This window comes from Hemicordylus capensis, chromosome 1 (assembly GCF_027244095.1).
Source record: "Hemicordylus capensis ecotype Gifberg chromosome 1, rHemCap1.1.pri, whole genome shotgun sequence".
Classification (NCBI taxonomy): domain Eukaryota; kingdom Metazoa; phylum Chordata; class Lepidosauria; order Squamata; family Cordylidae; genus Hemicordylus; species Hemicordylus capensis.
The window spans coordinates 8,550,250-8,564,916 of NC_069657.1; the positions used below are offsets into that span (position 1 = coordinate 8,550,250).

General features: G+C 46.2%; 1 protein-coding gene across 2 annotated transcripts in view; it reads left to right on the plus strand.

Moving 5' to 3' along the window:
- The window catches only part of ARMH4 (armadillo like helical domain containing 4), an 85,906-nt gene that overhangs the window by 42,503 nt on the left and 28,736 nt on the right, over positions 1-14,667 (plus strand). For both annotated transcript variants that reach the window (XM_053282756.1, XM_053282755.1), the window contains exon 5: positions 8,993-9,262. In XM_053282756.1, coding sequence (XP_053138731.1) covers positions 8,993-9,262 — 270 coding nt within the window. The remainder of the gene's footprint in view (positions 1-8,992; positions 9,263-14,667) is intronic.

Consider the following 14,667-nt stretch of genomic DNA (forward strand, 5'->3'; position numbering starts at 1 on the left):
TCCTCCTCTGCTCGCCCGTCTTTTCCCTCCTCCTCTCACCCGGCCATCTCCTCCTCCTCTCATCCAGCCTTTTCCTCCTCCACTCGCCCGGCTTTCCCCTCCTCCCGCCGCTTCAGTTTTTAATTTCCGCCATTGCCATCTCTGCTCTCCCGGACCCCCCGCGGGCCTGTCTTTTTACTCTTCTCTTTTCTTCCTGCCTTTTTTTTTTGTTTCCCACTGCCGCCTCTGCTCTCCTGGTTCCCCCGTTGCTGCCTCTGTCCTCCCGGTCCCCCTGCTGTCGCTTTTGCCCGTAGGCAACACGTTGTCAACATGGCCGCCCGTGTCTGGGCGGCCGTATCTTTCTCGGATGTTCTGGGCATGCGCGGAGCGCATGCCCAGAACGGTCGAGAAAGACACGGGCCAAAGAAAGACATGGGATCACGCTTTAGCTCTTTATTATAGAGGATTATCTTATATATTAAGCTGATGGACAGAAAGAATCTATAATGATCAAAAAACATCCATGTATCAAGAAAACCAAAAATGAGTTCAGTGAATTTTAAAATCCTTGTTCTATCAAAACAAGGGTGTAACAGGTTTATGACAGGAACCTCAGCCGCAGACTTCACCAGCAAAATGCTATAAAGTTCTGTTGCACCTACCTTCCACTTAAATTTCAATGTTATAAATAACAGATGAAGGAATCTAAATGGAATTCATGAATTCAATCCTGCTAATAAAAACTCTAAAATAGATATGTAATTTTAGATGTATCTCAAATGTATGTCTCAAATATGTCTTAGTATGTAATATTAAATGTGCTTCAATACCCTTTATAATACCAATACGATAAAGGGGGAGGATCCCTCAGGCAGAACATCAGCTGGTTGTGCATGGCTCCGTGCCCAAACCACACCACAGATCACACCAATCTCTTCATACTGGCTCTCTTCCCCAAACACAGTTCAGCACAGCTGCTTCTTAAAAAATCCATGAGAGGTTCAGAAAACAGCAATACCAAAAAAACATATTAGTATCTGTGGGCTTGACTATAAATCTAATCGTCAGAGAAAATAAAGCTTGAACCTCTCACAGAACACTCCCCCGGAGTTATTAGGCAACTATATATTCAGACGATTCCAGACAAGATTAATCAATGGAGAAGAAAATAAAAATTAAAAAAAACAAACAAACACCAATTCTGCCATAACAGAAGTTGTATGTGTGTTGTAAATACAAGGCCACATATCCACCAATATATAATCAAAATTCTCGTCTCGTCACAAACAGGTGTACAAAGCACCATAATAAAGTAATTAACAGAGATCAGCCAAACCTTTAATAAACCTCCAGTTTCATGGGGTGACCCTTGGTTCTAGTGTTGTGAGAGAGGGAGAAGAATTTCTCTCCGTCCACCCTCTCTACACCATGCATAATTTTATACACCTCTGGAATAGTGTATAGTTTGCACGTTTCCTCCTTTTATGTAACCAGCACCTTATTTGGGCTGCGATAATTAAGTGTGCGAATGGCTTTCTGAACAAGATTCGTTCTGAGGACTGGCATCTCTCAGGCAACTTCATTACGGTCTACCGCTGTCTGCAAGCCCAGCGGGGCTGCTTGCTGCTCTTGGAGTTGCACAATACCATCCAACATCTTAATGATGCAGAATGCTTCCTTTGCTGTTGTAGCGAGCGCGGTTGTGGCTGGCCAGCGTACACTGCTGACTGATGCTGCTGTGGGACTGAACATTGCCGCTTGCTGCCACTTGCTACCTGGCCTGCGCATGTGCTGCGCAGTTGGGATCGGGGTGCATATGCGCCCTCCATTTCCCAGCTGGCTTGAAAGAGGCAAGAGGCAATTCAGGTCCTCACTGCTGGCAAATGGCGGCAGGCAGGTGGCCCACCGTGGAAAAAAAGGGCGAGTGTGCAATGCTCATTTATTGAACATGCTCATGTATTGAACACGGGTCCCTCTGGCCTTGCTGTGCCCCTTTTGCCCGTGCTGCATTTCTCCACCTTACTAGGCCCATTCATACATTATCAGCAGCAGGGGCGTAACTATAATAGAGCAAGGGGAGACAGTTGTCTGGGGGCCCACTGCCTTGGGGGGCCCCCCAGAGGCAAGTCACATGACTGACTTCCCCAGCCGCGCACCCACCCGGGCTTCCTTCAGTTGAATTCATCCTCCGAAATTGATGCGAGTGTTAAGACCTGGAGCTACCAGAACAGCAGGTCTTTCTCTAGTACCATTAAATGACTTTTATCATCCACAATTTACAAAACCTTTTTAAAAAATTAGGATGATATTCTATTGTTTCAGCCTCATTTAAGATTTCTTTACTTCATGAGCTGAGCTTCAGTGATGGGGGCCCATTTTAAAATCTTGTCTCTGGGCCCACTCCAACCTTGCTACGCCCCTGATCAGCAGTCGTACAATGAGTGTACTGAGTGTACACCGGTACACATCTGTACACAGGTACAGGCATTCACAGGTTATGCTGAATGCAGCTCCAGAAGTACACTTCCTCTCTGTGCCATGCATTGGAAGGGCCTGTATCCAGGTTCACTTTTAAAATGAACACTGGTACATTCAATCACACAAACGCATGTATGAGTGAACAGACATCTGTACACTTATACAGCATAATGTCTGAATTGGGGAATGGGCCACACATGATCCAGAGAGAAAAGCATTCTGACTCTTCAATATGTCAGCTCTTCTGGCTTGTAAAGTATTAGGGAGATCCGAGCAGGGGTGGATATTCTGCGACAACAGTGTAGTCTAGCTCCCTGCACTTTAACCTGTGTTTGGGCGGTTCTCCCTTGCCCTCTGGGGAGGTTGAACGGCTCCCGGCCAAAAACCCTCACTGATCCACATTAGATTTGTGGGTCAGGCAGTGCGATGCTGGGTTGTTCTGAGCGCCATGCTGTTGGGGGAAATGGCAGCTGCAAAACGAAGTACCACAGTGCTGGCAACAAGTTTTCTCCGGTGTCATTATGGGGGAGGCATTTTGGTTCATCCCCCGGCTCCATGTCCAAGAAACGGGGTCTAAATGACCCCAACATGGTGAAAATACTCACTTAATAGAACAATAACTACTTTTAATACAATGGTTAAGGTAAAAGAGATGTGGCTTATGGTGAAGATGTGGTGATGGCCACTAGCTTGGATGATTTTAGAAGGGGCTTGGGCAAATTCATGGAGGACAGATGTATCAATGGCTACTAGTCTGGTGGCTATACTAATCTGGTGGACAGATATATCAATGGCTACTAGTCTGGTGGCTGTAGGCCACCTCTAGCCTCAGAGGCATGATGCCTCTCAATCTCAGTTGCAGGAGAGCAGCAGCAGGAGAGAGGGCATGCCCTCAGCTCTTGTCAGTGGGCTTCTCAGGGACATCTGGTGGGCCACTGTGTGAAACAGGATGCTGGACTAGATGGGCCTTGGGCTTGAACCAGCAGGGCTGTCCTTATGTGAAGCGGTTCATACAGAAAATAAATAACGGATAAGATGGCTCCATTTCCAAAATTGTACCCCCAAGGGCTCACAATCTAAAAGAGAGATCAGTAGAAACCAGCAACAGCCACTGGAAAAACACTGTGCTGGGACTGGATAGGGCCAATTGCTCTCCCCCTGCTAAACATAAGAGAACCACCACTTTTAAGAGGTTGAGAGGATCCCCTCTTTGCTCAGTTAGCAGGATCCACAATGGCCGAAGGATGATGGGAGTTGTAGTCCAACATCATTTGGGGACCTGTGCTTTACTAGTCATAGGAACATAGGAAGCTGCCGGTTCTCGCCGCACTTGGGCCCACCCACGGCTCACTGCAGTGGCTCAGAAAGAGCCAAGGGAACCACAAATGGGAGCCAGGCTGCAGGAGTTGGAGCCAGGCTGCAGAAGCAACACAGCACCGTCCTTCCACCGGAACACAGAGCCGGAAGGTCAAGAGCTTCCCTACTTCCATGCTGCCAGGCCAACATCTGGGGAAGTACCTGGGCAGAGATGGGAAACTTGCAGGGATTTTCAAGTCCTGAGAAAATACTTTTTTCTCCTTTTTTCCTGAAGTGGGGTGGGGGGCTGAAAGATATGCATTACTTAAGCTCTCTGCAGACATCATCATCATCATCTGTCAACGGCTACTAGTCGGAGGGCTGTGGGCCACCTCCAGTCTCAAAGGCAGGCTGCCTCTGAGTATCAATTGCAGGGGAGTAACAGCAGGAGAGGGCATGCCCTGAACTCCTGCCTGTGGGCTCCCAGCAGCACCTGTTGGGCCACTGTGCGAAACAGGATGCTGGACTAGATGGGCTTCCTTGGGCCTGATCCAGCAGGGCTGTTCTTGTGTTCTTATGTTCTCCTTCTCCTCCTCCTCCTCCTCATCAGTGTGCAGAGCCAATGCACAGTGTGGGGAAATGGGAAGAGGGCAATACATAGGAACCTGCCTTCTACTGAGTCAGACTCTTGGTCCATCTAGCTCAGTATTGTCTACACAGACAGGCAACGGCTTCTCCCAGGTTGCAGGCAGGAGTCTCTCTCAGCCCTATCTTGGAGATGCCAGGAGGGGAGGGAACTTGGAGCCACCTTTTCCCAGAACGGCCCATCCCCTAAAGGGAATATCTTACAGTGCTCGCACATGTAGTCTCTCATTCAAATGCAAACCAGGGTGCACCCTGCTTAGCAGAAGGGATAATTCATGCTTTCTTGACTAGAAAGCTAGAGGTTGCTGGTTCGAATCCCTGCTAGTATGTTTCCCAGACTATGAGAAACACCTATATTGGGCAGCAGCAATATAGGAAGATGCTGAAAGGCATCATCATCCCATACTGCACGGGAGGAGGCAATGATCAACCCCTCCTGTATTCTACCAAAGACAACCACAGGGCTCTGTGGGCGCCAGGGGTCGATACCGACTCCATGGCACACTTTACCTTTTCCACCAGACCAGCTTTCCTCCCTCAGCCTATTAAGTTGTACAGTCACTGGGAGATGGTTGGTATGGATTCCAGGAGGAGACTCTGTGCCAATCCATGAGGGTTGGCAAATGACCAAGATATCTATCTTGTCTCAGCACTTGTGCTTTTCCATGCCAGAAAGGGTTTATGAGAACGCGCTGCTCAGCTGAGGGTTTGGTGGAAGCCTCAGGTCCTCTATCAACCCCTTGAATCCTCAGTTAAGCAGCCCCGCAGTTCTTCATTTGAGCTTGCCATCAATTTTCTATTAGTGGAGGAAATGCAGCCCTTAATCTTGTTTAATGCAATTGGTTAATTTGCATGTTCTGCTTTTCTCACGCTGCTTTAGTTTGTTACTTCCTTGAAGGCTGCACTACTTCCCAGTTTCCAACAGGTGGCACTGTTTCCTACTTTTTCTTATGCCAGTGAATGTACCTGCTTGAGTGGCCTTGAGGGAAAGATGCTTTAAGTGAAGGCAGGGCCATCCCACACATGTCACAGGTGACCAAAAATAATGGCTGCAGAATGCACACTCAGCATGGAGCTGCAGCCAACCGTGGTTTCAGCTGGCACCTCTCCCAGTAACTGCAGCGGTGTCCTAGAATCTGGTCTCTTTTAGAATTTCTGGCACTTTTGCAGATGCTAAAGTTCTCCTGGTGAGTGTACCTGTATAATGCACATGTTTGGGGGCCTTCACATTTTTGCACATGTGTCGCTTACATGTTTACACTTGTATCTTCTGCTGTCCAAAGCTCTCCAGCTGAAAGAACCAGGGCCTGGAGAACTGCTGCCAGTCATAGTGTCAAGAGACCCAGAAGTAGCCTTGCCGTGTCCCCCAGAATTTAGGGTAGCCCCCAGATTTTGGCTCCTCCACCCAGCTGCTAAATTCCACCTGGATTTACACAGATTTCAAATGCGCTGCCCAGATTGCCCAGTTTTTACTCTGGATCCGATCACATGGGAGGGCAGAGGAGGAGGGAAAGTGTACAAATTGGGCAAGTAAATAAATAAATAACATTCAAATTAGTTGCCACATAATTTGCATAATATGCAAATTAGGCCGCCCAGATTTCGGAAGCTTGAATGTGGCAACCCTACCCAGAAGGGGTCTGGTGGTCTCAGTAAAGAAGACCGAGGGGAGATGTAGGAGAAACAGGCTAGTGATCAGGTACTTGATCAGGTAGCTGAGAAAGCGATCCAGGCAAGAGACATGGCTGTCTCTTGGTTGCATATTAGGCAATGCAAGCCTGTGTTGTTACCTGAGTTGCTCAGTCTGAGATCTGAAGCTTGGAGCAACCGTTTTATAGAGCCAGGAGCTTTTCCAACCAGTGACTGAACCAGTGACTTCGCTATACGTAGGCTGGGGGCGGTCCATACAAGGGGACCATTTACAACTACATCAGGACAGCAACAGACGGGGCTGTTCATACGGCCAATGGCATTATTCAGCTTCCCCACCCCTGACAATTGTACACATACACATAATGTGTCCGAAGTATGATCGTTTCAGCCTGGTCATTTGTGCCTCGAGTGGAAATTCTGATTTGGTTTGTTCTATGATGACAGCCAACAACCTGGATGGCTTTAAGAGGGGTTTGGATAACTTCATGGAGGAGAGGTCTATCGATGGCTCTTAGGCGGAGGGTTCTAGGCTACCTCCAGCCTCGGGGGTGGGATGCCTCTGGGTACCAGTTGTGGGGGAGTAACAGCAGGAGAGAGGGCATGCCCTGAACTCCTGCCTGTGGCTTCCAGCGGCATCTGGTGGGCCACTGTGCGAAACGGGATGCTGGACTAGATGGGCCTTCTTGGGCCTGATCCAGCAGGGCTGTTCTTATGTATGGTCCATTTGTTTGTTTTCCTGGCTGTCCATGGTCTCCTCAAAATATCCTCTCCAAGGCCTTCATGGCAACCCTACCAAGTGTTCGTCTGTGGCGTATTTCTTGACTGCTGGATCCTTTACTGTTGATGGTCGATGCTAAAAGGCAGAAGCTATCCACCACTTAAATATCTTCATTATCAATTCTGAAGCTGGTTGCTGTACCTGTTGTCATTAAGTTAGTCTTCTTGACATTTAGTCGTTGTCCCATTTTTCCACTGTGCTCTTTGACTTTCATGACTAGAGCTTGCAGATCATCTGCATTCTCAGCTATCAGAGTGGTGTCATCAGTGTAGCGCAGGTTATTGATGTTTCTTCCTCCAACTTTAAAACCATGCCCACTTTTGCTTAGGAATCTGTTAATTCTCACTTCAGCTTTGGGCCTTGGGTATGCAAATGTAAAGTGTAAAATGCATGAATCTTCGCATCAGATCAGAAGGGTGTGTAGAATTAGGAGAATCAGAATTAGCTATGCCTCTGACAAAGATCAGTTATCTACACTGATAACTGATTGATAACCAGTTCAGAGATTCTGAACCAGTTGAAATGTATTTTGTGCAGAATAATATAGATTTTTTTTTGGTTGCTATGAAACACTATATATTTAAATGTAACTTTTATGGAATCTTATTGTATTTTAACTTTTGTAAACCACCTTGAGATGCATTATGAAAGGTGGTATAAAAAATGAATACATACATACATACACTGGTGGCAGCTTCTCCAAGGTTTCCTGCAGGGGTCTCTCCCAGCCCTACCTGGAGATGCTGCCAGGGAGGGAACCTGGGACCTTCTGCATGCAAGCAGGCAGGTCCTCTTCCCCTGAGCTGTGGCCCCATCCCCTAAGCGGAATATCCTACAGAGTTTGCATGTAGTCACCCATCCAAATGCAAACCAAAGAGGACCCTGCTGAGCAAGGGGACATTTATTACTTACTTATTTTTATTTATTTATTGAATTTGAATTTTATTATATTTCATTCTGCCCTTCCGGTCTTGCTAGTCCGTCCTGTTGCCAGGGATTTAACTTTAGGACCTTCATTATGCATTCCATGTCCTCTACCACTAAGCCATGGTTCCTCCCCACACCACATATGTGGAGCCAGGACATGGAGCACCAGATATGGGGCATCAGCTGCAGAGGAGGACTGCCTGTCTTTCCAAGGGGATTTGATTGCTGGGACAGAGCAAGGTCTCTGATAAGCAGGGGGGAGACGATTTGCTCTCGCTTCTTTGGTTGTGTTTTGTATTCATGAGCACTGAATTACTTCACTGTCCACACATGCAACTGAGTTGAATACAGGGAATGGGATACTAGCTCATGTAAACATGTATCCAGAATCCTGTGTTTGTGTATTCTGATATTTCCAAAATTTGGCAAGCAGATATACAAGTTTACTCCTGAGACACAGTTGTGGATTACAGATATGTGTTCCTTAGCACTGTTTGAACAAGGTGAAAAGAAGTGGAATCTTTTGCAGTTTGGTCTAATTTTAATGAACTATGCGAATTCTGAAGATTATATTTTTAAAAGAAGGTCCTTTTCTTTTTCTTTCTTTTTTTTGCTCCACCTTCCTCCCCATCCCCATCTATTGAGAGAAATTGGTTATTTTAAATCTGGAGATTAGGCAGGAGGGAGGAAGCGTGTGTGTGTGTGTGTACTTCTTTTTAAAATTTTGATCATATTATGACTTTTAGTTGTATCAATATTTGAAACAAAGAAAAGGTTTTTAAAAAGTAGATACACAGAGAGAAATGAAAGCATTAGCACAAAGTAGTGCTATAGAAATGAGAAATGAGCCCCCCTTGTTTCAATTCAGCCCCCCCTCTGACATCATGGCTATTTGGAAGGTAAAAAGGTAAAGTGTGCCGTCAAGTCAATTTCGACTCCTGGTGCCCACAGAGCCCTGTGGTTGACTTTGGTAGAATACAGGAGGGGTTTACCATTGCCTCCTCCCATGCAGTGTGAGATGATACCTTTCAGCATCTTCCTATATTACTGCTCCCTGATATAGCACCAGCGGGGATTTGAACCTGCAACCTTCTGCTTGTTAGGCATTTCCCCACGGCGCCACTTAAAGTGGAAGGAGGGTGTTCAAAACACATGCATGGACCTTTGAGGTTATTGATGAGTGAAACTTCTGTATCTTTCTCAGTATTGTCTTTGTTTTGTTTCTGGCCTGTCTAGAGGAAGAGGAGGAAGAAGAAGAGGAAGAGGAAGAAGAGCCTGATGAGGATGATGAGGAAGAAGAAGATGAAGAAGATGGAGACGATGACCAGGACGCAAACTCTATGGACGAAAGCATGGATGGGGGTGCCGATCTCTCCAGCTTCACTGTTCCTGGGGAGACTTCTCAAGAGCCTGTGGACGGCCTTGAGAACCCTGCAGGGGAACTCTCGGGAGTATCGTATCAGGTTCCAAGCGCCATTGAATGGGAACAGCAAAACCAAGGTCTCGGTAAGCAAACTCCTTCTCTAAAGCTTGTGTGTTTCCTTGTGCTGCCCCCTGTATCCTTGCAGAGAAGCCTTCAGATTGAAAACTTTGCAGTTTCCCAGGCATTATTCCAGGACTCCACACTTGGCCTTGTGACTGAGAATTATTATTATTATTATTATTATTTTATTATTTTACATTTTATATCCCGCTCTTCCTCCAAGGAGCCTCCTCCAAGGAGCTATCTGGCACCAGAGCTTTCTTTCTTTAGAAGATATATTTCATTCATTCATTCATTCATTCGATTTCTATACCGCCCTTCTAAAAATGACTCAGGGCAGTTTACACAGAGAAATATAAATAAATAAGATGGTTCCCTGTCCCCAAAGGGCTCACAGTCTAAAAAGAAACACAAGATAGACACCAGCAACAGTCACTGGAGGTCCTGTGCTGGGGGTGGAGAGGGCCAGTTACTCTCCCCCTGCTCAATAAAGAGAATCACCACGTTAAGAGGTGCCTCTTTGCCAAGTTAGCAGGGGTAAATATATATACTTTGCTTTTCTCGTAATTTATAAGCCACTTTTATCATAAATAATGGCTGGTATCCAGACTAATACTGCACTAGTTCATTGAAGAATGATGCACCCCTGCAGGACAAATTCATGGAAGCCTCAATAGTTGTATGTTTCCATCAGAATCGAGTTGGCAAGCCCCTGAAACCAGGTGCTAGGGAACACCAACGGGCGGGGGGGGGGCACTGCCCTCTTTTCCCTGCTTGTAGAATTCCCAGATGCCTCAGGTTGGCCACTGCATGAAGCAGGATGCTGGACCTGATGGGCCTTTGGTCGGATCTATCAGGGCCTTTTCTCTATTCTTAACACTGCACAATCTCTGGTGGTCCTGGTGCACATGTGCAAGCGCTGCGCTTGTGCAGTAAGGATAGGGGATAGGATTGTATCCTTCCCTGTCACATAGATGGGCTGAGGAAGAGGTTTCGCAACAGGGGGCATATCACAGATTGTGCAAGAGCACCCTGTTAACACCAGCGCAACTCTGGTCTGGAACAAATGCTCCTGACTTGGTGGAGTGAGCGGATGCAATCTGCTTGCACTAGGGCAGCATTAGTCTGGATGTCTGCCAGGAGCGGAGGGAGGCTGGTGGTGGCCTATGTTTGGCCGTGGTGCCCTGGCTCTGCCCCCCACGTCTGACGTGTGGCCCCATTTGGAAGGGAGGTCAGCCTGCGCTGCGTTGGGCAGCGTGAGCTGGAGCAACGCTCCCTGCCTTTAAAGGTAGGGAGAGCCGTTCCGGCCATGTTGCCAACGCAGTGCCGGCCAATCTCCCTCCGGTGTGGCCCTGTTTGGGAGGGAGATCGGCCCCGCTGTGTTGGCTTCTTTAAGTAGGGCTGGGAGAGACTCCTGCCTGCAACCTTTGAGAGCTGCTGTCAGTCAGTGTAGACAATACTGAGTTGGATGGAAGAACCGACCATCTGACTCTGTATAAGGCAGCTTCTCTGTTCCTATTCCGTCCGTATGTACCTTTCAGCTCCAGGGTCGCATTCGGGTGGGGCGGAATACATATACATATAAAACATATATGACATCAGATATCATGTATGATGATATATAACATCAGAACAACTGAAGAAGGCAGAAGCCCAAACGTCTTGCATGTTATAGTTCTGGTTGTTAATCAACATGTACATATACATATGTAATAGGGATGTGTGAAACGATTTGGGTTCAAAATGATTTGTACCCGAATCTGGCTGATTCAGGTGATTTGTAGACGAAACAAATCACCCCTATCCTCAAATGCCCAGATTCGGGTATAAAACATATCACCCCAGATTCAGACCCAGAAAATTTGGAGTTTCAGATCTCCATTTTGTGGCCAAAGTGGGTTGGGTGGTAGTGTCCAGTGTGTGGAAGCTACCAGCCAAATGTCAAATAAATTTGGCAAAGGGGTGATTTTAAAAGAATTTTTGGATTTGGTGCGTCTTTAAGCTTTTCCCCATAGGGAATAATCGGGATTTCAGAAGCCTTATAGCTGCACGTGTGGGGCACCAGGGTGGCCCAGAGCGGAGTGTGGTGTATTGCACATAGGGTGCCAACCACCCCCCAAATGACAAGCCCATGGGGCACTGGGTTTTGTTGTTTCTGAGGTGTTCTTCTGAGCGTAGATTCTCTGTTAGGAAATGACAGTGGATTCAGTGTTGGAAAATATGGCAGTTGCTAACAGCTATTTGCAGCTGTAGGATTTCAAGCAGAACCTTTTTTGCTTGAAAACCTTTGGTGCAATCTTAAAATGCAAGCATATTCACACAGTGCTTTAAAGTGTAAAAACCAGCATGATGTATGAGAGGAGCAAGTGTTTCCCCTTCCCCATCATCATGGTACTCCCCCCCCCCCACACTTCTTTTGAGCCAGGGAAATCAAAGCTCCCACAGAAGCACTCCAGTTCAGTAAACAAATAAATCACATTTTTGCTTTGGGATCCAGTGAGAGGAGCATCTGTTAGGAAGAGATATATAATCGCGTTGTTGTTCTCAGTTTCCAATAACATCATAATTGCTTCTATCCTCAAGCAACTCTTCTCTCCTGAAACTTTGAAATTGGCATTAATCAGCAAGCGGCATCAATAGAGCAGATATTACTGGCGAGGTCATTTTTGGCTCTGATTTTTGATAAATCGCAATCAGATCTCCTTCTGAACTCAAAAGTGTAATAAGGAGCCTCAAAGGAAATTCTTCCTATTAACCTGTTAGTAATTTGAAAGCTGTAGTGGTTTGTCTCTCAGCATGGTGAGAAGGTTTATTAATCCCCAGTGATAGAAGGGATTGAATTTTCTCGTTCTGTTCTTTTACTCCTGACCTGCTCTCTTGGACAAAGCACTTCACAGGATTGTGTAAATGCTCTAGACAACAATGCTGGTATGAAGCGGGCTGTACTGCTGGTGGTACGGCTGGCGGCTGCCGAGTTGCAGCTTCTGGGGAAAAGTGCAGCTGAAATGCAGAAATTGTAGGCAGCTCTTGAGCTGTCACAAACCACAACAGACTTGAAAGAATCCGGGTTGTAATAAGAGACTGACTTCTAGTGAATCAGGCCAGGAGCATCTCTGGAAGAACATGGGCTCCTCCCTCCCTCCCTCCCTCTCTCAGTACATGGTTCCCATCCCTCACCTTTTATCCTCACAGTATGGTATGTTCCACATTAATCTCCCAGCCTAAACGTGGCGCGCGCACACACACACACACACACACACACACACACACACGATTGATATATTGATACATGATGCGAAGACCTAGCTCCCTTGAGAAATCCATAATGCTGGGGAAAGTGGAAGGAAAGAGAAGAAGAGGACGACCAGCAGCAAGGTGGATGGACTCGATGATGACAGTAATGAATGCACCACTGAGAGACCTTAGAGGCCAAGTTGAAGACAGATCATCCTGGAGAGACTCTATGTAGTCGCTAAGAATCAACACCAACTTGACGGCACTTAATCAGTCAATCAATCATTGATATATATCTCTATCTATCTATCTATCTATCTATCTATCTATCTATGATTGATATCTATGATTGATATATGTGATATATTAATCACATATATTGATTCATTAAGTGCCGTCAAGTCGGTGTTGACTCTTAGCGACCACACAGATAGATTCTCTCCAGGATGATCTGTCTTGAACTTGGCCTTTCAGGTCTCTCAGTGGTAGGCATATATACATATGTATACATATATACATTGTGCAAAAAGATGATTGCCAACAGAGATATAATTAGAGGAAACCAAATTCTACATATATGCACAAGTATAAAGTAAAGCATATTGAGTATGTTAAAAAATGCCTTTCCTTTTGTTATTGCAGCCATATGTTGAATGTATCTACAATTCAACACCCTTGTGTACAATTCAACAGCTGTACATTGTAAATACAAAATTATATGCCTAGGGTTGTATGGAGGCCAGAAATGTCAGCACCTTCCTTCAGAAGCCAAGAGGCTGGCATTTCCAGGCTGTGATGGGGAAAGAGGTGCTCTCTGGTCCTATGCATGTTTATTCAGAAACAAGTCCCGCTGATTGCAATGAGGCTTACTTCCAGATAAATGTGCATAGGTTTGCAGTGTTAATTTGCTGAATGCCTGTATTATGTAAAGTAAAGTAAAGTTGTGCCATCGAGTCGGTATCGACTCCTGGTGACCACAGAATCCTGTGGTTTTCTTAGGTAGAATACAGGAGGGGGTTACCATTGCCTCCTCCCATGCAGTATGAAATGATGCCTTTCAGCATCTTCCCATATTGCTGCTGCCCGATGTAGCTGTACCAGTGTAGCTGTTACAATAAAGGCAAGGAGCCTCTGTCCTTAAAATAGTGGTAACCATAGGAGGAGCTCATACTGAAAACTGCCCACTATTTTTTAGAGTATGGCTCTAGTGCCTTTTGGCAGCTACACGATAGGCAGAGGTTTACCAGGTGAAGCATGCTGCGGTTCACTTGCTACGTGGCTACATGTCAGGCCACTGTTAGTCAAAGGGAAAGGAAAGAGTTGGAAGTCCTAACTCCGTCCTCCCACAGGAACCAGTTTGGACTTTTTATCTTGCCCTAAACTTCTGAAGCCACTAGCCTTGGCTTCCTTTTTCCTTGAACTCACCAAACTCCTGTTGAGAAATCAAACTTCCTGCCCTCCTGTCTTTCAAGGATCTGCAGAGTTATTCCATGACAGAAAACTCCATGCTGGCTTCCATGAGGGAGCATAACTCCTTTGCCCCTCACTAAGCCTTTCTGCACCCACTTCTCTCCAACAAAGAACTGCCCTTCTTGATCCCAGAATTCCCAGCATCTGCTCTCTAGGTCCCACCCACCTGGTGTACTGATTGGCTGCCCCGGAGTTCACCAGCGTGTCAGTCAAGACAAGGATTCACTCCCTGTTAACTCACTACCATAGGCCATGAGTTTCTTTCTATTTTCTATTTCCCCCCCTTAGCTCAATTGTATAAGCTTGATTCTAGTTCATTATCCCTTTGAATACTAATGAATAGTTGTGGTTGTAATTACTGCATGGGTGGGAAATTGCACATTAACACTCTTCCATGTTTACAAAGCGCTGGTGTTTCTCTAAGTGGAGAGGTGGCGTAATTATGGCTTTCACCTTGCATGGTGGTGAATATTTTCAAAGCAGGTGCCAGTGAGAGAGAAGCTCTCACAATTCTGCTGTGCGTATGGCACACAAGGAAGCGGCTGTCACAGCTGGTTTTCTGGGAGGTGTTTGAACAGATGTTATCAGAAAACCTGGCTCTACTAATCTGTAAAGTGTAAATAAACTGACTTTGAAAAGTGTAAATAAACTGACTTTGAAATAAACTTACAAACTGGTACAGGGCCAGAGGCGCTCTAACTCCCGGACCTTGGGGACCCGGTCC